Below are 26,292 nucleotides of genomic sequence, written 5' to 3'. Positions count from 1 at the left end.
CACACGATTCCTACTATCAGATTTCAAAACACTACAATTCAACCTTGCAATAACATAGACATGATAAATATTACCATACCTTCCTGGAAACCCCACTTACATGGCACATCACAAAATCTGCTTTCCCCAAGAACTGTGGGTGTTGTACTGGTGTTGCTGCTCTTCCACATCACAGTTAGCCTATATCTATATGGGTCTTATTCGTTCCTGTATGGAGTGGTTCGTTTACCCTATCTTTGCCAGAGAGCGATGACTAACCCCTCCGTATCATCATCTCTCTTCTCTTCCTTTCCATCCACTGTGATGTTGCTCTCTCTCTCTCTCTCTCTCTCTCTCTCTCTCTCTCTCTCTCTCTCTCTCTCTCTCTCTCTCTCTCTCTCTCTCTCTCTCGCTCTCTCTCTCTCTCTCTCTCTCTCTCTCTCTCTCTCTCTCTCTCTCTCTCTCTCTCTCTCTCTCTCTCTCACCTAAAGGTATTAATTACCCACTGATCCCGTGAGCTGTCTCGTTTACGCGTCGCAGCACCGGAGACCTGGACACGCAGCATGCTTCTTTCAGTAGTTTGTGTGCAAGGGACAGCCACACGAGCCTTGGTCGTTATGATACCTCTCTCTCCACCTTAGGAGCTCAGTCTCCCTCCCGTTGCGTTGTCTCATATCTTCGAACAAACTGATTAATCTTACCTTTCCAAGTGGGGCATATTTCTACGCCTATCATGTCCGCAACTGAAGGGAAAGACAAATTCTAGTCACACTTATACTAGACATACTCTTCGTCTATATATTCGTCTCACCTAATACTTCAAAATCATCTAAAGATGACAGTTCGACACACGCCAAAAAAAAAAAAGAAAAAAACCCTCAACTTTCTTGGTATAGAAAATAATTCATTAGATATTTCAGTTACCATTCCTCACTCGAAACACACGCACCCATTGCAGCAACCTCCCTGTGATCCGGTTCTGTATTCCTGGTAAGATTTTAGTCACTCTTACACCACGGAGGAGTACCACACCAGTTCCAACCAGGGTCGAGGTGTTCTTGATAACGTCTCATGATTCATGTCCCTATTTACCGAGTCTAACTTTCCAGGAGTACAACACCAGTTCCAACCAGGGTTGAGGTGATCTTGATAACGTCTCATGATTCATGGCCCTATTTACCGAGTCTAACTTTCCAGGAGTACCACTCCACTTCCAACCAGGGTCGAGGTGATCTTGATAACGTCTCATGATTCATGTCCCTATTTACCGAGTCTAACTTTCCAGGAGTACCACTCCACTTCCAACCAGGGTTGAGGTGATCTTAATAAGGTCTCATGATTCATGTCCCTATTTACCGAGTCTAACTTTCCAGTAGCTCTGTTTGTTGTCTACAGAACATGAAATTTTTAGAGCTGATTTTAGGATTCACCGCTGATGTTAGTATTCATCGCTAACGTTAGGATTCACCGCTAATGTTAGTATTCATTGCTAACGTTAGTATTCACCGCTGATGTTAGTATTGACCTCGAGGCTATCCCACTCTTCTGTACTACCATCCTCCCATTCGACATTCACAGAGTGAGTAAAATTCCTTATTGACTCTACCAATTCACACTTCCTTTCAGTCAGACTAAAGTCTTCTGCTGTGTCAAAATGTCTGCCTAAAGGGCGGGAAACTTGATCATTTCTAAAACTGCTTCCAACATAACTCTCACGTAGTCCCTGCTGGTTATTCATGATCCCCCCCCCCCCCTCTCTCTCTCTCTCTCTCTCTCTCTCTCTCTCTCTCTCTCCCCAGACATTATTATCTTTTTCTCTTTTCCTCCCGTCAAAAAGTTTATCACCGGGTGGCCGACTGCTGATCTACCGGCCATGTCAACAAATATATAGGAGTGAGCAAGAAGGGAAGCCACTAAGGCTGCCAGGCCTCGAAGGGGAAACCCGGCGGACTTAGACAACTTCCCTGGCGACGCCACTTTGTGACACACACACACACACACACACACACACATACACACACATACACACGCACACACACACACACACACACACACACACTCGCCCTGTTAGACCTTCTCATTTCATCCAAATGGATTTCCTTTCCCCTTCCTTCTGTGACTTTCTATTTTCACTCCGGCGCCCCCCATCCCCTCACTGGTTTTGAAGTCGACCCGAAACAACCCACCCTCACCGCTCTCTCTCTCTCTCTCTCTCTCTCTCTCTCTCTCTCTCTCTCTCTCTCCTCCCCCTTTCCATGACCACCCTCCTACGTCACTAGTCGTACTAGGCAGGTACCAAATTGCTCGTAAACCACCTTGTTGGCTGGTTCCTCCAACAGGGCGACGAGATCCACCCCCGACACTTCACGCCCTGCCTTTGTATCCAGAGCAGCAGTTTTTTTCCCTCTTTTTTTCCTCACTCTTTTTTTTCCCCACTTTGAGGGATGAATATAATTCCCTCCGCTGTGTCGTCTCACTAAGGACAACCCACCGACATCAGGTCCCGCGGCAGGCGCAGGCGAGGTCGGTCATGCCGCGAGGGGCGAGGCCCCGCCTTATCTCTCCACACTCCACCGCCAGCGACGACGACGACTGGGGGGGGTTTTCCTTTATTCCTTTAGTACGGGATTGTAATGTCGCGCACGAACCCGACGCCATTAATCACAGCAGATTCTGATTAAGTTCAGTGCAAAGACGCTGACCTGGGCGCCAGACACGGAGCTCACAGGTGGAGAGGCTTTGGGGGGGGGGGGGATAGAGGATGTCGGGGACAGTGACGCAACGTCCCTTCTGTATCCTGACGAAGGTGAGGTGAGGAACACCTGCCCGACGTGATGGTGAGGAACACCTGCCCGACGTGATGGGGTGAGGAACACCTGCCCGACGTGATGGGGTGAGGAACACCTGCCCGACGTGATGGGAGAGGGAGGAACACCTGCCCGACGTGATGGTGAGGAACACCTGCCCGACGTGATGGTGAGGAACACCTGCCCGACGTGATGGGAGAGGGAGGAACACCTATCCATCGTGATGGGAGAGGGGAGATACACCTATCCAACGTGATGGGGAGGGAGGAACACCTGCCCTACGTGAGGGAGAGGGAAGAACACCTGCCAGACGTGATGGGGAGGGAGGAACACCTGTCCATCGTGATGGGGAGGGAGGAACACTTGTCCAAAGTGAAGAGGGAGGGAGAAACACCTGTCCAACGTGATGGGGGAGGAGGAACACCTGTCCAACGTGATGGGGAGGGAGGAACACCTGCCCTACGTGAGGGAGAGGGAAGAACACCTGCCCGACGTGATGGGGAGGGAGGAACACCTGTCCAACGTGATGGGGGAGGAGGAACACCTGTCCAACGTGATGGGGGAGGGAGGAACACCTGCCCTACGTGAGGGAGAGGGAAGAACACCTGCCCGACGTGATGGGGAGGGAGGAACACCTGCCCGACGTGATGGGGAGGGAGGAACACCTGTCCAGCATGATGGGGAGGGAGGAACACCTGTCTAACGTGATGGGGAGGGAGGAACACCTGTCCAGCATGATGGGGAGGGAGGAACACCTGTCCAACGTGATGGGGGAGGGGGAAACACCTGTCTAACGTGATGGGGAGGGAGGAACACCTGTCCAGCGTGATGGGGAGGGAGGAACATCTGCTCACAATACATGACTACAGCCCCTCACCTCCCTGCTGACGCCCCACGCCCCGCCAGGTCTCACAACACCTATGCAGTAACCTCAACAATTCAAATAATTCTCACAAAAGACTCAAAACACGTGAATAAGTTTATACATTACTCATAACACCGCTAGGTCCTCAGAATAATGTTGAAGAAATCCTATAACACATCGCTCACAACTCAGACTCAGTTTTCACAGGACCAGTTGCTCAAACGATGTCTATTATACTCTCAGAAGCTTCGGCCTTGCTCATAATACCACTGGCATTTAACACAATGTACATAACACACAAGCAACTCACACGGTGCTCATGAATAATTTGGTGTACTCACAACTACATGATCCTTCTTTAGTGTTCATAATGCCATTAGTCGCTCACAAAGTACTCATACTACCACCATCACCACCACTGACTCACAATGTCCGTGCAACAGTTCCAACACACTGCTCATAGCGCCATCAGCCGCTAGAACGGTGCTCACAACACTGATGGGGATTTATGCTGTGCTCAAAACACTAGAAGCGACTCATACATTGCTCACAACACCACCAGCGACTCACACAGTGCTCATAACACTCTCAGAGACTTAAACGGTGCTTACAATACAACCAGTGAACATGCAGTGCTCACAACACTACCAGCGACTCACACAGTGCTCATAACACTCTCAGAGACTTAAACGGTGCTTACAATACAACCAGTGAACATGCAGTGTTCACAACACTACCAGCGACTCACACAGTGCCCACAACACTAACAACAACTCACGGTAATCACATCACTAACAACAACTCACACAGTGCTCACAACACTAACAACAACTCACACAGTGCTCACAACACTAACAACAACTCACACAGTGCTCACAACACTAAAAACGACTCACACAGTGCTCACAACACTAATAACGACTCACACAGTGCTTACAACAATAAAAACGACTCACACAGTGCTCACAACACTACAACGACTCACAGTGATCATAACACTAAGAACGACTCACAAGTGCTTACAACACTAACAACGACTCACACAGTGCTAACAAAACTAACAACGACTCACACAGTGCTTACAACACTAACAACGACTCACACAGTGCTTACAACAATAAAAACGACTCACACAGTGCTCACAGCACTACAACGACTCACAGTGATCATAACACTAAGAACGACTCACACAGTGCTTACAACACTAACAACGACTCACACAGTGCTAACAAAACTAACAACGACTCACACAGTGCTTACAACACTAACAACGACTCACACAGTGCTAACAAAACTAACAACGACTCACACAGTGCTTACAACACTAACAACGACTCACACAGTGCTCACAACACAAACAACGATTCACACAGTGCTCACAACACAAACAACGATTCACACAGTACTCACTGCACTACAACGACGCAGAACATCAAGGTAAAAAAAGAAAAAAAAAACTGAAGTACTTAAATCAGTGCATGTTGGTAAACATAAGAGATATGTCAGATAAAACCAGTGATGCGTCATTTAGAGTTGCTAAGCCATTTTTCGCTTATACCTAGAATTCGAATTAAGTTAGAAACCTGTATGAAATGGTGTAAAGTAGCATTTAGTGTAAGCGTGAGGATAGTTGAAATAGACCAAATACGGTAAATGTCAAAGCTAGGAGTCCCCGTAGACTCATAGGAATATATACATATATATATATATATATATATATATATATATATATATATATATATATATATATATATATATATATATATATATATATATTCCCCAATACTGTACCAATAACTAAATACATACATGTCCCTAAAAACATTAGAACCGAAACTGTGTCAGATGAAAGAATCCCTCCAGCGTACTATCGTTACATAACCTCTCGCAGAGGCTAGTAATATAACACTATAAAATGGAGTGTTGTTGTGAGTGAAACATAAGTAAATGATAGAAAATTAATCCGCATATATACATGCATATTTTTTTTCATTTCGAATATAAGAGTTTCATTCATTTGAACGTACTACATTGATAGTTTTATAACAGTGATCTTTCGATGAAGAACTGGTTATGTAAGACAGAATTTCTTTCATCCAACACAGTTTTCATCTACCTGCTCAGCTAATAATAAGAAACAGAGAGATTATTCATTTATTCGTGATTCATTTCAATCCAGTCATCTATATGGGGCACTTTTGCATTTTGCAGTCTTGCATACTACTCAAAACTATGATTAATATGTCTAAATAAATTCATCTAATATTTCAAAGCATTCTTTCTCATAGTTTGCGGGAAAAGACCTTAAAGGAGAATGAAAATAACTACATCAATCTGCCTTGATGGACTGCTGTTTAGATCATATTAATCATCTGTTGATGGCGTATAATTTATATGTTATCTGTTGCAGACGACCGGGGGCTACAGTTGCCAGGTTCACCGGCTAAGTTTTGTAAACATATTAGTTACATAGTTAAGTAAGTTCAGGTCCAGGTAGCGAACACTGGCAGCGAACAGCCTTGGTAACGAGCAAATGGTAACCATCGCAAAAATATGTCTGTAGCACTGATGCGAGTCCACTCATATCGCGGCTATGTTACATATATATATATATATATATATATATATATATATATATATATATATATATATATTGTTGTAAATGAACTTGCGAGCTTCGCAAGTTATCTATAACTTTTGTATATATCTTGATACATTACGGGAATTTTAGTGCTTACCGTAGTATAATGATTTGATGTGGGATACTCCTAACATTTACATCAGACATATGCTTAATGATTAAGTATATGCGACTAAAATTGACTTAAAAATGTTAATATCTGTCCTCATGTCTGTCCCGTGTGCATTCGTGTATATAATAATCTAAGGTATACTTATAAGTGGAACTCTCTCCTCATATAAGTAATACCCGCATAATCCACGTATTCTTTTATCACTTGTCATTTATACCTGAGACCTCAAACCCATAAGTCACTGTCCCCTTCTCTTTCCTTCAGGTCACCAGTCACAATTTCTCTCCTGGATCTACATTCTCTATTACTCTTTCATGTTTTTTTTCTCCACATAGTTTCATTTCATAATGGGGAAAAAAAACTGTATGTATGGGAATTAGTGATGGCATGGGTGAGTGGTTTCAACTGGATGTTGAAGAGTGCTTCAAGGTGGTTCGATGTTAACCCTATGTCATTTCATGTATTTAGAGATGAAACTTTATGTGAAGTAAGAACAAGGTGCGGTGATTGTGGCTAGATATTCATCCATGGAGAAAGAGAATGGGAAGTGCCACATCTAGTGTATGCACATAATGCTCTATTATTAGTTAAAAGAAACAGCTACAGAAAATAGTGGACCATCTCAGTAAGTATTAGAGGAGGGTAAGTGAATGCGAATTTGAGCGAGATGTTAGTTTTCTAAAGGGGTTATTAGAGATCGTAGTTTCATGTCACTATATAGAGAAATGGAAGCGTCGAGTGAACATAAATATCTATGAATACTTTTCAGGAAGGATGGTAGAGGCACAGTTGAAGTTGAAATCGGAGTCATGCAAGGAAGGAAAAACTACGACATGCACTGAAAGCTCTGGTTAATGGACCAAAAATTTAAGGGCAGAATGTGCGAAAGGCTTGCATAAAGGAGTACTGTCCTCATGCCATGTATGCGAAACCAAAACCAGTCTTTCACTTCATTTATCTACAAGTTAATAACGAAATGCACTTACTTGTAGTGTGTGTGTGGTTGGTGGTTGAGGCAGCCTTCGCTGGCTGACTGGCTGGCTGGCTGACGTTCTGCCCGTAGGTACTAGGGGCCGTGGGTTCGACTCCAGAGACAGGGAGACTTGAGAGGTTATGTACGTAACATCTGTGTGTTTGGGAGAAATTAGAGTATAACTTTACATGGCTTACATAGTGGAATTTTTCAGTATTCTGGTAACACTGGGAAGATCAGTGTCAGGAGTAAATGCATAACTTTATAGATCATTGGTCTTGGACATTAATTAACGAGAGAGGGACAGAAGTAAGGTTTCATGTCCCTCTTAGCAAGCCCAACTTTGCCTGGTAACATTTTCTGGTCAATGTAGGCAACATAAGGGTACTTCTCCAGTGACAAAGTATGTGGAAGAAAAGAGTATCAATTCACTTACACATAGTAGACGTAATTGATAAGGTCGGTGTTGGGATATAAGGACAATTATCACACCATATGAATAAAAGGATTGAAGGGAGGCATTTAAAGATTAGACAAATTGTAGGGTAAGTTGGAAACATTGTTACAGCAGTTATAAATTTGGGCACAATAAGAGGACTCAGATGAAAGGGGGATGGACAGATGAGTACCACAAGAATATGTTTCAGGATATAGCTATTGTGGATTTGGTATTTAAAAATGACAATATTACAAGGTGAAGATGTCTGGGGATGATCTCCAAATATTTGGAATAGCATGATGATCATTGTTACCTATATACATTTCTATGAAAACCTCACCAGACAACCATAGTAACTGATAATGACCTTTATTTTCAGTGGTATAGATTTTTGCAGCTTTTAGGTTGGTATCTTTGAATGACTGAATTATTTTGAATGTCTCTTATTAGTGTCTGATTACTCTAAACCTAAACTAGATAGGAGCACACAACATTGTCTGTCAGGGAGTTCCATGTGTCAACAGTCCTTAGGGTCATTGTGTATTTTCTGATATTAACTGCATGTCATCTTTTGTGGATTTTCATCCATTGATCTCTCAGAGCTTCATTATCACTTAATCTTACTACATTATGTAATACATTACTCTTCTAGCCAGGTTACATATTATAGACTTCTTTCTTGACACCTCTGTATTTTCTGTACAACAGGGTTGGTAGCCTGAGTCTCTTTAGCCATTCTTATGTTGGATCTTTTGGTGATAACTTATAGGTAGCCCTGTCCTCTGTTGCTCTGTGCATTTTCAGTAATTATGACCACTTATCCTTCCTCTTCTAGGTGTGTCTGATGGAGTGACTTTTATACCATTCAGAAGTGCATTCGTCCCCTAAAACTCTCTGTACTCTCTTCAGAGATGACATTTTCCTCTTCCTCCTCCCAGCACACAGTTAAGAATAGGTGGAAATTATGAAGTTTATGGACATTTTTTTCTCTGGGTTTTCTGAAGGTCCCTCTTCTATTTTCATGTGATCTTTTATAATCATAAGGTTCATTTCAGTGATGAATCTGGATTTTGAAGTATTAAAGACATTACTTATGGTCTTTCCAAATACAATTTCTTTTATTGTCACTTTAACAACTTTTACAGGCTTCAAAAAGTCTCCAGTTGGTGTTCAGAAGGTGCCACGTTATTACTGCACCAGTAATATCATAGGCTTGAGTGGGCTGCTATAAGGTAAACAATGTTTTGTGCCTATAAAGGAGTATTAGTTGGTCTCATAGACACTTTGGAGATTTGAGCATAGACTGGTCTTTTTATTCTCTATTTAGTGAGTGCTCTCTCTAATACTTCCAGACCTCTGCCTTCAATAGAGGAATTATTTTTTTAATACTTCAGAACCTTCTTTTTTAGGGTTTACAGTAAGAGAAACTCAAAATGCTTTTTTTTTTTCAGGATACAAGAACTATGTTACAAATAGCCATCAGAAGAGTATGGCTTCTTCATTCACACTTGTCACATTCTACCCAATGGCAACGCTTATCCAAAAAGTGGATACACAAGTCTGCAATCAAAAACTCTTCAGTATTGCCTATTTTTCGAAAAGCTTTACAGTATGAAGATAATATAGCCATCAAAGACCAACATGGGGAACATACATATAAACAGATCCATAGACTAAGGTTTGGAAGATATGTTCTCTTTCCAGAATGAATATAGGTTCAAAGTTTTTACTTTAGACACATAATGGAAATTGTTCTGCAATGCAATAAACTTCATCATTATGGTTGAATCTGTGTACCAGTTCCTTATTACTGTACAGATCAGATTACATATTTCAAACGGTTTGTTTGAAGATAGATAACAAATATAATTTTTATACATACTTTTAATGCCATTGTTGTCTCTCCATCAGTTGTCAGTTGGCTTGGCAAATGCAGAACCTACTTGGTGAAGACTCTGTGCAACAACGTATTGCCTTCCTTTGTCCTAATGATGTTTCGTATGTAATCACACAGTGGGCTACATGGATGGCTGGTCATATTGGTAGGCTAAAGTTCTTTACTTTTCAATTCTCAGTTGGTAAATCATGTTTACTTCATACTCCTAATTAGACCTTGTTTGTAGCATACTATTCAGTTCTGATGAGTTGGCAGAATGTCCTCCTCAGGTAATATACCTTAAAATGGCAGTCACACCCTGATTCATGGGCTGATGTATGGAAGGTGTTTTTAAGGAGAATCTCGACCCAAACATTTGAGGATGGACTGATGCTTTGTCAAGAAAGAGCAATATTATATTGGCTAAATTTGTTGGTACATTAGCTGGACAGAGAGTCACTCATCCACTCATGAAAACAAAATACTTTGAGTGACATGAACCTTCTGGTTAGAATGCCAAATCACAGACAATGCTGAATTTTCATATTTCTCTGTAGCCCAGGGATTTTCTGAAAAAATACTAGCAAGGGCGTAAGCTTAGAATTTCCTACAGCATTCCCTTCAGGTAGAAGCATCAAGTGATCTTTGATTGCCATGAACCCAAGAACACCCATTTTCTTTCATGCTAATGAATGTCCAGGCTGGCATGCTTTTCCAAATTAAGTCAGTCTGATCCACATTAAGCACTTGTTGAGGTATGTAATTTTTGTCAAATATAAAAAGTAGTGTTTTGTTATGTCTAGATCACCATTGGTAGCCTCCCCATTGATAATGTTATGCTGTCCATAATGTTTTTTTTTAACCTTTTAAACCACTCTTACTTTCACTAAATGCTTCCTCTGCCTTGTATAGCCTACTTTTTGTAATGACTTGGCCTTTTGGATAATCGTAGTTTTCACTGGCCAGTTCCTCTGAGCCTAACCTTCGTTAGAAGCAGTGAGAAGTTTTCATCATGAGAGTAAGGCAAGTACGTAGAGGGGAGAGTGAGTGCACTCAGTATGTTTTTCCATCTTTCCATTCCAATATTCCTTTTCCTTTATACTAACAGAGAAGGTAATGCTGTGCCAGACAAAGATCTAGAGAATATTTTATTTATATTCATCTTAGGAGTGCCTTACTTAAGTAAGCGCAATACCCTTAGACAACAAGAAACGAGTTTCTTGTTAGCATCAAACCTCCTCATGATGCCTGATTTCACATTCAGTGTGACAGCCTTACCTCCTGTGCTTGCACTTCACAAAGTTTCAGTAACTTTCATGGTAGTTGTGCTGATGGAAATTACACACTTCCTGTGGAGGCAGGAAATAAAAAGAAAAGGCATGTACAAACCCTGGCGAGTGATATTTATCTGATAAGTTGGAATACATTTTCATGGTATGCTGTTAATCGAGAAGTATTTTGCCATGACATTTGACTGAAATGCATGATGAATTAAAGATAACTTGAAATACCTAGTAATATTTTGTAGTGAAAGGAAGAGAAAGAATACTTCCCATGCATTCCTCACGTGTCATAGAAGACTACTAAAGGGGACAGGAGCGGGTGGCTAGAAACCCTCCCCTCCTTGTATTTTGACTTTCTAAAAGGGGAAACAGAAAAAGGAGTCACGCGGGGAGTGCTCATCCTCCTCGAAGGCTCAGATTGGGGTGTCTAAATGTGTTTGGATGTAACCAAGATGAGAAAAAAGGAGAGATAGGTAGTATGTTTTGAGGAAAGGAACCTGGATGTTTTGGCTTTGAGTGAAACGAAGCTCAAGGGTAAAGGGGAAGAGTGGTTTGGGAATGTCTTGGGAGTAAAGTCAGGGGTTAGTGAGAGGACAAGAGCAAGGGAAGGAGTAGCACTACTCCTGAAACAGGAGTGGTGGGAGTATGTGATAGAGTGTAAGAAAGTAAACTCTAGGTTGATATGGGTAAAACTGAAAGTGGATGGAGAGAGATGGGAGATTATTGGTGCATATGCACCTGGGCATGAGAAGAAAGAGCATGAGAGGCAAGAGTTTTGGGAGCAGCTGAGTGACTGTGTTAGTAGTTTTGATGCACGAGACCGGTTTATAGTGATGGGTGATTTGAATGTAAAGGTGAGTAATGTGGCAGTTGAGGGAATAATTGGTGTACATGGGGTGTTTAGTGTTGTAAATGGAAATGGTGAAGAGCTTGTAGATTTATGTGCTGAAAAAGGACTGTTGATTGGGAATACCTGGTTTAAAAAGAGAGATATACATAAGTATACTTATGTAAGTAGGAGAGATGGCCAGAGAGCGTTATTGGATTACATGTTAATTGATAGGCACACGAAAGAGAGACTTTTGGATGGTAACGTGCTGAGAGGTGCAACTGGAGGGATGTCTGATCATTATCTTGTGGAGGCGAAGGCGAAGATTTGTAGAGGTTTTCAGAAAAGAAGAGAGAATGTTGGAGTGAAGAGAATAGTGAGAGTAAGTGAGCTTGGGAAGGAAACTTGTGTGAGGAAGTACCAGGAGAGACTAAGTACAGAATGGAAAAAGGTGAGAATAAAGGACGTAAGGGGAGTGGGGGAGGAATGGGATGTATTTAGGGAAGGAGTGAAGACTTGCGCAAAAGATGCTTGTAGCATGAGAAGTGTGGGAGGTGGGCAGATTAGAAAGGGTAGTGAGTGTTGGGATGAAGAAGTAAGATTATTAGTGAAAGAGAAGAGAGAGGCATTTGGGCGATTTTTGCAGGGAAATAATGCAAATGATTGGGAGATATATAAGAGAAAGAGGCAGGAGGTCAAGAGAAAGGTGCAAGAGGTAAAAAAGAGGGCAAATGAGAGTTGGGGTGAGAGAGTATCATTAGATTTTAGGGAGAATAAAAAGATGTTATGGAAGGAGGTAAAGTGCATAAGTCAGTGGGGACATCAGTGAAGGGTGCTAATAGGGAGGTGATAACAAGTAGTGGTGATGTGAGAAGATGGAGTGAGTATTTTGAAGTTTGTTGAATGTGTTTGATGATAGAGTGGTAGATATAGGGTGTTTTGGTCGAGGTGGTGTGCAAAGTGAGAGGGTTAGGGAGAATGATTTGGTAAACAGAGAAGAGGTAGTAAAAGCTTTGCGGAAGATGAAAGCCGGCAAGGCAGTGGGTTTGGATGGTATTGCAGTGGAATTTATTAAAAAAGGGAGTGACTGTATTGTTGACTGGTTGGTAAGGTTATTTAATGTATGTATGACTCATGGTGAGGTGCCTGAGGATTGGTGGAGTGCTTGCATAGTGCCATTGTACAAAAGCAAAGGGGATAAAAGTGAGTGCTCAAATTACAGAGGTATAAGTTTGTTGAGTATTCCTGGGAAATTATATGGGAAGGTATTGATTGAGGAAGAGCAATGTGATGTCAGAAGTGGTAGAGGATGTGTTGATCATATATATATTAGAAGCATTAATTTTGTTTGATTGGATTTCCAGGCATTGCCAGGGATTATGTCTTTATACAAGTTAGTGGCCTAAGTTTCAAATGTGACAGTTTTTGTTATACAATCTGTTGTATGGTAAAACTTGGTAAAAATTCCATTATTATACTATCCAGTGTGTCTTAGATATGGATAAATTTGTATTATCCTTACCTCACCCAGTCTAGGCTTAGAATATCTTAGCAGATTCTCACAGATCAGTTCTCTGTTTCCCTTATGCAGTTACGCATTACAGTAAACTGAAAGTTTATTCACAGAAAAGTTGGTTTGATGGTAATTAATTTTGCTTTATTCCTCAGCGGTGCCACTCTGCCCCAGACACCCATCTCCTGAACTGGAGTATTTTGTCAGAGATAGTGATGCTTCCATCATTGTCACAACATCGGACCTAACACACAAGATAAAACCTATTATCTCCGGTCAGCAGGTATGAATTTAGTGACCTGAAGAAATGAATCATATAATGCTTTGTTCTCAATTAAGCATCCTTTTGATACTTTATTTCAGAAGAGGTTTGTCATTGTTAAATGCAGAAATTCCCTCACTCCTTTAAATATGAAGCTGTTCATACTATCTACCTCCAGAATAATTGAAGCATCTTTCCTTCATATTTTCCATCAGTTATCCCTGGGGATAGGGGAGAAAGAATACTTCCCATGTATTCCCTGCGTGTCGCAGAAGGCAACTAAAAGGGATGGGAGTGGGGGCTTGGAATTTCTCTCCTCCAGTTTTTACATTTCCAAAAGGGGGAATAGAGAAAGGGGCCAAGTGAAGATTTTCTCTCTGTGGCCCAGTCCTCTGTTCTTACCTCACTAATGTGGGAAATGGCAAATATGTATGAAAAAAATTAAAAATTTCCATCAGTATTTCTCTTTGTTTTCTCATGGTAGACAACATGGCACGAGCAGTTGTGTACCCCAACCATGGTCATCTCCAGTTTGCTGAGGATCTTGTTAGGAATGAGTGTAAGAATGAGGTGTGGTAGTAAGTACAATCTCATTTTAGAGAGCTAGTAGGATGGTTTGGAAGTATGGAGGGGATGAGTTAAGAAAGGCTAAGAAAGAGCACTTTTGTGGCAGAAGTGGTGAAAGTAAGAAGGAAGGGAAGGCCAAAAAGGAGATGGAAAAATGGAGTGAAGAGGTTTTGAAGTGCTGGGTCCTGAATAGTCAGGAGGATGGGAGACGTCCATGATATTGAGTGACTTGAAATAATTTGGTATGCCAGGGATAATGTTCTGTCGTTGAACTGAATCTGGGCTCATGAAGTTGTCAGAAGAAGCTATGGAATTGGTCTGTATGGCTTGGCTGTGGATATTTAGACTATGGTTTTGGAGCATTATGAATGACAGCCAAAAAGTGGATGTGAGTAAATGAGGCCTTTTTCATCTGCTCTTGGTGCTGCCTCACTATGCAAGAAATGGGAAACAAAGTTGAAACAGAGAGCAAATGTGAGTTGGGGTGAGGGAGTATCAGCAAACTTCAGGGAGAGTAAGAAATGTTTTGTAAAGTTTATAATGTGAGGAGAACAAATGGGAGCATCAGTGATGGGAGTATATTGTGAAGTGGTAACAGGTAAGTATGAGGTAAAGAGCAAATGGAGTCAGTGTTTTGAGTGTCTGCTGAATGTTATAATTGTTAGGATGGCAGATGTAAGGTGTTTGGGTTAGGGGAGTATGTGAAGTGAAAGATTCATGCCAAATGGTTTGGTGAAAAGAGAAGTAGGTGTTGAAAGACTTATATTAGATTAATTGTGGAGTGAGTGGGACTGCAGGTGGATTGCTCAAGATGACTGTGCTCTTGACTGGTTTGTTAAGATTTTTGATGTATGTGTGCATGGCTCAAAGTAAGATGAACTGAGGAATGGCAGAATGCCTGTATGGTGCCGTTGTATTAAATCAAAGGGGATAGATATGAATGTTCGAATTACTAAGGTATAAGTTGGGTGTGTGAACCAGGTAAGTTGTACCAGTTAAGTTGTATTGGATAGAGGTGATTGAAAGGGTTATGGTATCCACAGAGCATCAGATTGAAGAGGAACAGTGTGGCTTTAGGAGTTGTAGAGGATGTGTGGATCTTGTTTTTCTTGAAGAATCTCTTAGAGAAACAGGGTTCGTTTGTGGCATTTATGGATTTGGAGAAAGCCTATGATAAAGTTGATAGAGATGATGCTCCATGGAAGATGTTACAAATATATGGGGTTGGAGGAAAGCTACTAGGACCAGGGAGGAATTCTATCTAGAAAATAAGGGATGTGTGCAAGTAGAGAGAGAAGAGGATGAATGGTTCTAGGTTAAGATGGTTTGCAGCAGGGGTATGTCACCATGGCTATTCAGTCTGGTGGTGAGGGAGTTGTATGTGAGGATCTTGGTGAGAGCATCAGATCTGTAGTCTATTTTAGGTTGGGGTGGGTGGCTGGAGGTTAGTCAGTTACCTTTCCCTGATGACACAACACTGTTGACATGTGAGAGGAACTGTAGAACTTGATTTCTGAGTTTGGGAAAGTTGAGAGTAATTGAATAAAAGCAAGGTTATTAGGTTTTGCAGTGGAAAGAGATAGGTGTGTGAGTTTAAATGGGGAGACCTTGGAGGAGATAGAGCATTTTAGGTGCCTGGGAGTGGATATGGCAGTAAATGGAACCATGAGAGCTGAAGTGAACCATAGGATGGATGAAGGGGCAAAGGTTTAAGGCACAATGCGGAATGGTGGAAACAGAGGTCTCTCTGAAAGGGCAAAGATAAGTATGTTTTACAGTATAGTAGTCCAAATAGGGCTGTATGGATGCAAGGTATGGACCCATGATGACAAGGTGTGGAAGAGATTGGATGTGATATAAATTAAATGTTTGAAGACAGTATGTGGCGTGAAGAGGGTTGATCAAATTAGAAATCACAGAGTCAGAAAGCTAGTAAGAGGAACATGTATGGAAGAGCTGAAGAGAGTATGCTTAAAGTGTATGGACATACAAGAAGGATTGGTGGGTTGAGGATGACTAAGTAGGTTTACATGTTGAAAGTGGAAGGACCAAAGAAAAGAAACCTCTGTTTCCAAAGGTCTTTGGTTGGATGCTAATGCTTTACAGGCTCTGTAAACTGCTGTTGAGATGTATTTCTGGGAGAAATACACCTAATATGCTAGTGCATAATAGTAAATAAATGAATATTTCTCATTCAGGTAATAGTACTGGAGGAGTTTTTCTTCAAGCCATCAGCCCCCATGGAGGATAAAGTTCAAGAAGTATCAGATCAAGTTCAAGAAGTATCAGATTCAGTTCAAGAAGTATCAGATTCAGTTCAAATTGTAGACAGTAATTATCAAGAGGAATGTGGTCGAGACAATGAGTTCTACTCCGTTAGTGATGCCATGATTATCTACACAAGTGGTACCACTGGTCCACCAAAAGGTAAAAATAATGAGGTTCCCTTCTTTGAAAATTCAGCAAAGTGAACTTTCCAAATAGTTGAAAGAGGTTGATTGCAGAAATCCACATCAGTTCAGTATCCATCAGAGCAAAAATTCTATAGCTAATGAATTCTGTTGCCTTTGAATGAAGTAACATGAGGTAATGAGGGATGGAAATGCTTCTTTGAATATGGAATGGACATTAAAGGCGTGTTTTTCCAAGAATTGCACCATATGATATGGATTATGGTAACATTTAAGGAGCTTGCTATTTGGAAGTTGCTTTTTTGTGCTTAATGTGTTTACACAGGTGTGGTCCTGAGTCACAAGAATGTGCTTTCACAAATGAGCTGCCTCCATCAGGCATGGGTATGGACTTCTGGTGATACCATCCTGCACTGCCTTCCTCTTCACCATGTACATGGCATTGTTAATGCTCTCCTATGTCCTCTCTATGTTGGTGCAAGGTATAGTATGTTTGTGGGTACATTTTATTGTACAATGCCAGTGAAGATGAATTTTGTTGATCTGGGTGTTTAATAAGCCACTTGAGCAATGTATATGTGTTCTAGAATATATTGATTTATTTCAGAGTAGTGATGTTGCCAAACTTCTCTGCACCATCCGTATGGAGTGAACTGTTATCACTTGATACTCCTGTCCAGTCACGTGTGAATTTATTTATGGCAGTTCCAACAATGTATGCCAAGCTTATTGAAGAATATGAGAACAGATTGATAAAAACAGCTCGCATGCAGGACTATGTAAAATCAGTTTGCACACAAAACATAAGGTTAGTTCCCTTTAATTCTTCTTTGTGTATATTCTTTTTTTGTGTTTGTTTCCCATTTCCTTCAAAGTGAGATAGTGTCAGGAACAGACAAGGGGCCCCCTCTTTCACTCTTATCCACTCTGTAGCTGTTATATATAATGCATCAAAACAAGAGAACTCCTTTTCTCCGTTAAGCCCCACAAACTTACCTCCCAGGCCCTCCCACCCCGTATAGGTTGCACAAAAATGCCTTTCATTCACATACTCTCCCATATGACTCCCTTACCACCCTATCTATAAACAGAGTAAACAGCCATTGTGACATCAAAGACCCTTGCTGCATACTCACCTTCACCTGGGACCATTTACCATTCTCTCTCTTCCTGATTGCATACATGCATTACTCTCTTGATAGAAACTCCTTTGCTTCTGGTTGCTTTTCCTCATATCTTATATTTGTAACACCTTCCATCAAGCATAGTTGCATATAGATTTTACTAGTGGTTCTCCTAAAGCCCTGTTTGCTTTTATTCACTAATATCCATTCTCTTGTTTCATTAAAAACATCTTTAAAATAGTTTGCTACTGTGTGCATTCTGTTGTATCTTAATTAGGAGAGGCAATTCTTTACAATTGAAATGATATTGCAGTGCTCTCTCCCTTTCTAAGATAGCAACTGCAAGCTCCTGTTTTATCATGCAGTCTTCTGATTGTCATATTCCCTCAATATGTTTATGGTAAATTTCCTTGTTGCTGGAGGGCTTTTTAGTACCCATCCCATTTTATAGCATATTCATTGAGACTTTACTTAAAATAGTGCCTTATGGTATTTCATTATTTACAATATTTTTTCTCCTTCAAAGGTCTCATTTATCCTTTGGATTTGGGTTTAAAGCAGTTTCTTTTTCTGGTGATCAAAACCCTTCCTTAGTTATGATAATCTTTGACAGACTAATGGTAAGTGGTTCAGCTGCCTTACCTGAACCAATCCTTGAACGTTGGCATCAGATCACAGGACACATTCTTCTGGAACGTTATGGTATGACAGAAATTGGCATGGCCCTCTCAAATCCTGTGAAGGGCACACGTAAACCAGGTAAGAACTTAATATGCTGAAAATAAATGTTTTCCTTATTCAACTTGGTAAGTTGCGGTATATAATGTCTTCTAATTTAATGACAGATATTCTGGACTGTTCTGTCAGACTTTGTATTCAGTATGGATCATTCATGTGGTTTTAAGATTCTCATTGCCTATAGGCTTGGCTGAACTGAATGATAGGGATTCAGACTGGTAATGTATTACCTCCAGGCAGATAAAAAATCAGTCAACAGTTTGAACTGGTCTACTAAATGGTGACCAACCCTCATAATGCCTCCATTAACATATGCAGTTTGCCAAGTACTGCATTCCTTCTGTTTGAAATGTTGACCACTTTCAGCAGTGAGTTCAGCACTTTGATTGCTTTGAAGATGAGGTGACTTGCAGGAATTGAACATTCATATATATAAGCCTAGTAGGGTCTTTCAAGAACATCCATGGTTCATATTATTATTTCAAAATTTGTAGTTTTACATTGTATAGACCATTCTCTTGGACTTGTGCTCTATATAACCTCAGAGTAATGATAAATCTGTGAGCTCAAGAGTTCTGAAATTTAGAAGGCTTAACAAGAGCCCAGCAGTATCCAGCTATTGCAAAATTTAAGTCGGAATACTTTCTTTTATAATTTGAGCACTTGGAAGTTATGATAGTGTTCTCTATATTTGTTGGGCCATCCTTTTTAAGAAGACTGTGATATAGGTGAACCTCAGCATTCAGAGGTCTTCTTCCTGCTTGAGCACAATTTGACCAAATTTAGCTGAATGCTGTGGTAAAGTATTGAGACTGAACATCTTTTTTCCCCAACTTTACATGGAAGATATCAGCATGACAACACCTGTAATGTTGTTATAACATTCTTCTGTTGCATATGACAGTTACTTTCAGGATGATTCTGGTTTAGGGCAGAGAACAAGGACATGTCTTGTTTTTATCATAACTTTATCTTTGACATCTGTTTTTAGATATGTAAACCAGCTTTTTATTGTTTCTTGCCCTATTATGGGGCTGTTCATCATATGACCTAATCACTGAGGTTTCATTCTGTACCTCAGTTTCTATACAGGAGTGCAACATTAAGAAATTTGAAGGGCAATAATATTCATTTGCACTGCCATTATATCAGTGTATACAGAGTCTCACATTGAAGCTGCAAAGTGCTCTTTATATAACTAGATGTACATACATTGCTTTGCTTGGGCATGTTAACCTTATTGTACATGAATCATTCTTGTATGTGATATTACAGAATATTTCATGTATAGTTACAGCTTTTGTCTTTGGTCATTGTGTAGCTCTGTGTAAAAACATGAAATTATTTAACTATATCAGAGATATCCTTATCTAGCCAACCCAAATTGTGATGATTGACTTGTTTTAGGATCATAGTTATGAGATTCATGTATGTGAATATCGAGTTCCTTTACAGAATGACAGTATCTCATATCGCGCTGAGTGTGGGAATAACATATTCATAGATGTATTTATGTCTCTTTAATGGTAATTTTATCAGATGCCACCTGGCAGCACCTCTATGCAGCCAATACAAAATGGAGTCAGCAGCTAGTAACCTTAGATAGCTAATGGAAATATTGTTCACTTGTTGCTCTTTACCAACAATCTCCTCATGCAGTGTATGACTTATTTGTCATGAGTGAACTTTGAATTTATTTGATTCCCAAGGGTTAATTGTTGAATTTTGTGTATGTGTGCTGTTATACAACTGCAGAGTAAAAGATGAAAGATTTGGCTTCACATATTTTCAGGTAAGTTGTGGACTAGGATCTGTACTTCCTCATTGGTGAATTTTCTTTAGAATGAGAAAAAGGAGACACAATTTTGCTTGATTAGTTTCAGCTATTGAAATTGATTCGACAGTTGATTTGCAGGGATTGCGGACAAACCAGTTTGTCAGTTATTTTGGGCTGGTAGTTTATATTCCTGATACTCGGGCATGTTGTTGACACTGTTGCAACATCATATATGGATGGCATTCATTAACTGCATTGTTTTAAGAATTATCATGTGCTGCTTAATTGTGATCATTGTAATCAACATTGTTCCAAATGTGTGAATGAGCACTTGTGGCTCACCAGATTTGTTTCATGCTTTCTTTAGTTAGATGGTAATGACAGTTAGTATCCAGTTACTGTGTTTGCTGTTATAGTAACAAGTTAAGCGACTTTGTCAATAGCACTTAGTATTGAGCCTCTTCCAAATGCAGTGTAATTTAGCCCTGTCCTTAGTTGCCAAGGACCATTTTACTCAGAGTATATTTGCTGAGAAATGAGATTTCTAAAAACTGGGTCCCCTGTCCCAGTGCAAAAAGCTGTCAAAAAACAGGGACACCCAGGCACCTAGGTTAGCAGTACCCTGCTACCCTAATTTCTGATTAATTTCAGAGGGTAATAGTTACTGTTCATAAAGGCAGAAATTTAGTGGGTTCTTTGCAGAATTGCATGCAGATGAGCATGGCTTCGGTTAAACTTAATTTGGATTTTTTCTTCTTCCCCAGTCTTTGAAAATTTCATCTCCTACCTTCATTAGACATCCTTTTGTCATGGGGTAAGGATTTTTGAACTCCAGGAATGGGATTAGTAAATGTTAAAAGGATTTCTGACTGTGATGATGATGATGAAGAGCTTTTCTTCTTTAATGAGTTTTAAGGTGATCCTTTGGTGATATCTTCAGAGTGCTAAATGCTGTCGGGATTTGCTGTTATTGGCAATCATTTTGTGGAAGACTAATGATAATATTCTACCATAAAGTTTCCTTTCAATAACCCTCGTATTTGTTCTCATATCAGTTTCCTTGTTCGGCATTTTAGGGGAAAGAAAAGTGTTTTCAACTTTAGGAGGACCGTGCATCATCTCCTTGTTTTTAGAGATGAAAGTAAATTTTCAAGGATTTTTTTTCAGACAGCATGACTGGGGAGTTCTTCTTTCCTCTATCTCTCTTCTTTTTCAGGTTTGCTGGGTCTGTGTATAAGATGACTGAACAAGGACAGCTGGTCCCCCTCTTCTCCTCACTGGTGCAGTACGGCATGTTCATAAGGCATAGCAGGCTATCTTGAATGGCAAGTGATGAGTAATAGCCCTGATGTGAGCAAATTTACTTGATTTTTGAGCTTGCTGTCATTTTCCAGCAACTACTATTGGGCACAGTGGGCACATTATTGTTGATGTGATATGTGCAAAAAGAAAATTAACTTATTCCTTGAAATAAGTTTTCCTATCTTTCAAGATTATTTCATCTCTTTTAGTAGCTCTGATTCTACTCTGTCACTGTTTCAGTGGTGTAGAGGCACACAAATATTTTTTTTCTGCTTCTTCATAATCTAATCCAGTGTTTTTATCATGTGCCATAGTCTTTCCCAGGATTGCATAAAAGTCTACATTATGTAACTATGGTCTCATAATGCAGTCTTTCCTTACTCCAGCATTAACATTCAGCATCATCCTGTTAACTGTTACTTTTAACATTTACTTTTTTTCTCTCCTCTCCCTTTTTTAAATCATACACTGCTTGTGATAGCTTGCCTCCAAATCAAATTCTGCTTTCTACAATTTTGTCAACATTTTCTAAGCTTCTACAACAATAAATGTTGCAGTCACACTCTTCTCCCTTTCCAGTGTTTTCTTAATTGAGTTTTCATGGAGAAGATGTGATCCTTACATACCTCCATACCTCTCTCACGGTTCACCACCTATACGTTTCGTAGTACAATCAGTCCTCATCCTGTATAAAGCTCTTGACCTGCAGTATGAATGCAGTAACAGGTAATACTGTTTGTTAACTCTTTAACTCTTCACAGCTATTCCTTTCAACATTGGAAAAGTCACTGAAGCCATACAATTTTGAAACACTTTCCCTTGCTTCCTTCTTATATATTTTGCATACAAGCATACATGCAGCACCTCATCTCTTTCCTTCAGTATCCATATTGTTGGATCGCTTTTGGAGGCTTGATTTGATTTGCCTGCTGCAGAGTATTCCTACTTTGTTCATGATTCATTGGGCTCTGATAGCACAATCCCAGTCAGATCATTTATTTGGTTCACATACTTCACTACCTCAGGTTAACTTCATTACACTCAGAACTGTCTTTTTATTATCATCACACCGTATACATAGCTCTTTTCTACCTTCTCTTTGATTTCTATCACTCTATTTTGACATGCTTTATTACAGTCTGTATCAACTTTGATTTTTCTTTGTTTTATGCAGATTTGTCATCAGCTGGTAGGTTCTTATCCTTTTATATTTTTTGTCTTTGATATCTTTTTTCCATGCAGTTCACTTGTATTCATCCATTTATGATAACCACATTTCCCTGCCTATTCTTCTGCTTAGAAGAATTGAATGCTATGAAGATTGTTCGAGGGAACTTTCAGAATACAACATTCTTATACTTTCCAGGATTTGTTGGAAATCCTCTACCTGGTGTTGAAGTATGCATTGTGAAATTCCCACCTGGAAGTGAGAAATATGAAATGATATGCTATGGAGATAGCCAGAGCACTGAATTTATATCAGGAGGGGATAATGAGGTGGGTGGCTATTCTGTTTATCATTTTTCCCTGTTTCACTTGGCCATATTGTAGTCTTCTGTCTCTCTACAGCAAGGCATTCAAGATGACCTATTAATTGGCAAATATCAGATGTAGAAGTTAAATCATCTAAACAAGTGATGTGGTCATCTTTGGTTGTTGGATTGTGCTTACTTCCCACATGCAAGTGTGTGTGTTAAAAGAAAAAGTGTGTATGTTGTTGAATGATGAGGATATAAACCCATTAGTGAAATAAACAAAAAGGTTTAAAGAAATAAGTGAAGAAGTTTAGAAATTTAAGGGAAAATATTAATAAAAAATGTATCATGATGAACACATGAAAGAATGGGACAAATAACATGGAATATCTCTGAATCAATAGAAATTCAAGTGGGCTAAAAATTTAGTGCATTTAAGGAGTATATTTAGAAGGACAGGAGAAAAAAGAAAAATATCAATCACCTCTTTGTAAAGGAAAATGATAAAGTAGGGACATGACATTTTGCATGAGCATTTAGGATTGCTAGAGCTTGATTAAACCAATCTTATATATTTAATAGAAATTAGAAAAGTGAAAAGATAGTTAATAATGTTAAAACGTGTGAAATATATCCTTTGAAAGTTACAGTAAAATGAAGTTTCAGAGACAGAATTATGAAAGGACTTCATTTCAGAGAGGGAATAAATGACAATTCTTGAAGTCTTGCTCTTATATATATATACTTGGTAGGAGAAAATGGTTCTCAAAGCTTGACTGTCATTTCATACTGCTTATAAGTTTTTAACACCTCTGCCCCATTAAACTTGACAAATTGCATGTTTTTGTGTGTTTGCATTTTTGTTTTAATTTCAGAATTTTCATATATGCTGTAGCATCATGCCTCTCATTGTGTGTATTCATATATACTATGTGATTTTAGAAACTTATAATTGAAAATTCTCCATTTTACAGTCTGGAGAGTTACTTGTGCGAGGGCCTAATGTTTTCAAGGAGTACTGGAAGAAGCCTCAAGCAACCTCCAATGCATTTACCCTTGACAGTTGGTTTAAAACAGGTAAGGTAGGTTGTTTACTGAGAGAGGCATAAGTGCAAGAAAAGAGTTAATATTTTTTCCCTCGTGTCTTTTTTATTTTCAGTTCACGTACGTTAATCTGTAGTACTCAGTGTATGTTTCATTTAAGAATTAAAATTTTGAAACTTCATGTCAATTAAAGATACTGAAAGACAAGTTTATCTGAACTTGTGTGGCTAAACAGGTGGATTACCATTTTTTCCAGTACCTGACTGCTTTCGCTGCTTAAGCAAAGTAATGTCAGGAACAAACAGTGAACTCATTTCCAGACGTCCTGTATCTCTCTCATATGTAATGTATGAAAGCATCCACTGCTATGAACCATTACTGTAACTTGATAAATTTAAGTAACCTTAACAACAGTGAATCATGGTGACAATAAAAATGCTTGGATTAAATTAAAACTTTCATTGAAAGTTGCTCCTCATATGCTATAGATGTGATTCCAGTTTGCAACCGGGTAAGCAAAAGAAAAGAAAAATTTTTAACTTAATAAAGTTGCAGTTTGTAGTTGCTACTCTATCTTATTATTGAGTAATATTTTTTCTCATTTATTACATTAATGTGTCACTTTTAAAATTTTTTTTTCAATTTTGTGCTCCCTCTACATTATTTATCTTGTCCATATTTGTGTCAACTATTGCATATTTTGTTCCAAAGAAGGCCATCATATCCCTGTTTCTTCATCCTCCCCTCCTGTATTATTAATATCTAAAAGAAAGAACAGAATAAGAATTCAAGTGAGAATTTTTTTCTGAAGACTCAGTCATCTGTTCCTGGTACTGTCTTGCAACGGAAGGAAATATTAGTATGTGTGAAAAAAAGAAATGAATATGTATAATAATGTCACCCTGCTTTAAATGCTGGAGGAAATGCATAATATAGATTAGAGTTTGGTTAAAAAATCTTGCTAGTGAAAAGTCACACTGATTTTGAATAATCATATTTTTAGGTGACACTGCACAGTACATAGATGGAGCATACAAGATTCTTGGACGTACCAGTGTTGATATAATAAAAAGTGGAGGTTTCAAAATTTCTGCCCTTGACATAGAGCGTCACCTTCTTAGTCACCCCAACATTTCTGATGTGGCCGTTGTGGGCATTCCCGATATGACATGGGGCCAAAAGGTAGGATTGATTGATTTCAAGAAGTTGATGCATTGTGTTTTTTCTTCTTTTTTTTTTCCAGAAGTTGGATTCTGCTTTATGTTATATGAATTTCGTTGCCCTTAGTATTTTTGACCCTGTAAGTGAAGTGGTTGGGTATCCTTAAAGGATGCTCAGTTTACTTTGTTTTGAATGGTGAAAATTCAGGTTATTTATCAGTTGCAGTCTTCTATAGTTTGTTTGGAACAAGTTATTTCTATATATAACTTCCTACTTTTGATATTGAGATTACTTATGTTACTATTTTTTCATACTTGTTTGCCATTTCTCATGTTAGAGAGGTAGTATCAGGAATAGAGAGAAATGCCTCATGTGCTCACATCTATTATTTATCTGTCATGTGTAGTGTACCAAAATTATACAATTGCTAGTTTTTATATCCGATATTGTAAACTGATTTACCTTGTATTCCTAGTTCCTGTTTAAATAATTTTACTCATTCATATTTCTGAGGTCATTCTTTCCTTTCATTTTCTAATCTTATATTCAGCTGTTTTTATGCTCAGTTCTTAAAGTATTTTCTTAGTCTGTAAAATCCACATCACAGAATGACTTATATGGAGTCTTCCCCATTTATCATGAACTCTACTCATCCCCAATATTTCCATAGAACAGTCTGTTTTTTATAAGCACTCCTTCACTATGTCCATCCACCTTACCCTTCGCTTTTGTAGGATTCTGTATCTATCCATCGTTAGCACACTTTTTAAGTGAAAGTAGCAAAGGAAACAGTTCTACACCAGAGAATTGGGTGCTCTTGCTCTTTGCTAGCCTTCATGTCTAATTGCCAAGCACTCTGCAAATTGATTTTTATAAGGGTTTTGTGGCCTTAGATATGTCTTCAAGTACTTATAGCATTGTGACTGAATATATCGCATGTGTGTGTTTAAGACAAAGTCAAGGGTAGCAGAACATCATATTGGTAAGATGGTAAATGTCTGTTCAAAGGAAGGTATAGCCATTTTGAGAGGTGACCCAAGTGAGCAAATATTTAATTACAGATATGTAGGCTGCATGTGCTAGGCAGCGATATATTAGATGAAGATAAGGATAC

The 26,292-nt window shown here is 39.4% G+C and overlaps 2 protein-coding genes across 3 annotated transcripts in view; one reads left to right on the top strand and one right to left on the bottom strand.

Moving 5' to 3' along the window:
- The window catches only part of LOC139762701 (alkylglycerol monooxygenase-like), a 255,753-nt gene that overhangs the window by 14,833 nt on the left and 214,628 nt on the right, over window positions 1–26,292 (bottom strand). Inside the window, exon 2 of the mRNA XM_071687687.1 lies at window positions 7,391–7,530. Coding sequence (XP_071543788.1) covers window positions 7,391–7,530 — 140 coding nt within the window. The remainder of the gene's footprint in view (window positions 1–7,390; window positions 7,531–26,292) is intronic.
- Window positions 7,403–26,292, top strand: part of Acsf3 (Acyl-CoA synthetase family member 3) — a 28,419-nt gene continuing 9,529 nt past the window's right edge. Inside the window, exons 1-12 of one of the 2 annotated variants that reach the window (XM_071687684.1) lie at window positions 7,455–7,519; window positions 8,962–9,048; window positions 9,268–9,494; window positions 9,728–9,858; window positions 13,473–13,600; window positions 16,345–16,573; window positions 16,883–17,039; window positions 17,165–17,365; window positions 18,295–18,440; window positions 22,865–22,995; window positions 23,948–24,050; window positions 25,021–25,199. In XM_071687684.1, coding sequence (XP_071543785.1) covers window positions 9,280–9,494; window positions 9,728–9,858; window positions 13,473–13,600; window positions 16,345–16,573; window positions 16,883–17,039; window positions 17,165–17,365; window positions 18,295–18,440; window positions 22,865–22,995; window positions 23,948–24,050; window positions 25,021–25,199 — 1,620 coding nt within the window. In that variant the 5' untranslated portion in view covers window positions 7,455–7,519; window positions 8,962–9,048; window positions 9,268–9,279. Of the gene's footprint in view, window positions 7,520–8,961; window positions 9,049–9,267; window positions 9,495–9,727; window positions 9,859–13,472; window positions 13,601–16,344; window positions 16,574–16,882; window positions 17,040–17,164; window positions 17,366–18,294; window positions 18,441–22,864; window positions 22,996–23,947; window positions 24,051–25,020; window positions 25,200–26,292 lie in introns of both variants that reach the window. The other variant, XM_071687685.1, reaches the window with a different exon arrangement.

This window comes from Panulirus ornatus, chromosome 44, assembly GCF_036320965.1.
Source record: "Panulirus ornatus isolate Po-2019 chromosome 44, ASM3632096v1, whole genome shotgun sequence".
Lineage (NCBI taxonomy): Eukaryota > Metazoa > Arthropoda > Malacostraca > Decapoda > Palinuridae > Panulirus > Panulirus ornatus.
This window is presented reverse-complemented; position numbering and strand designations above follow the sequence as displayed.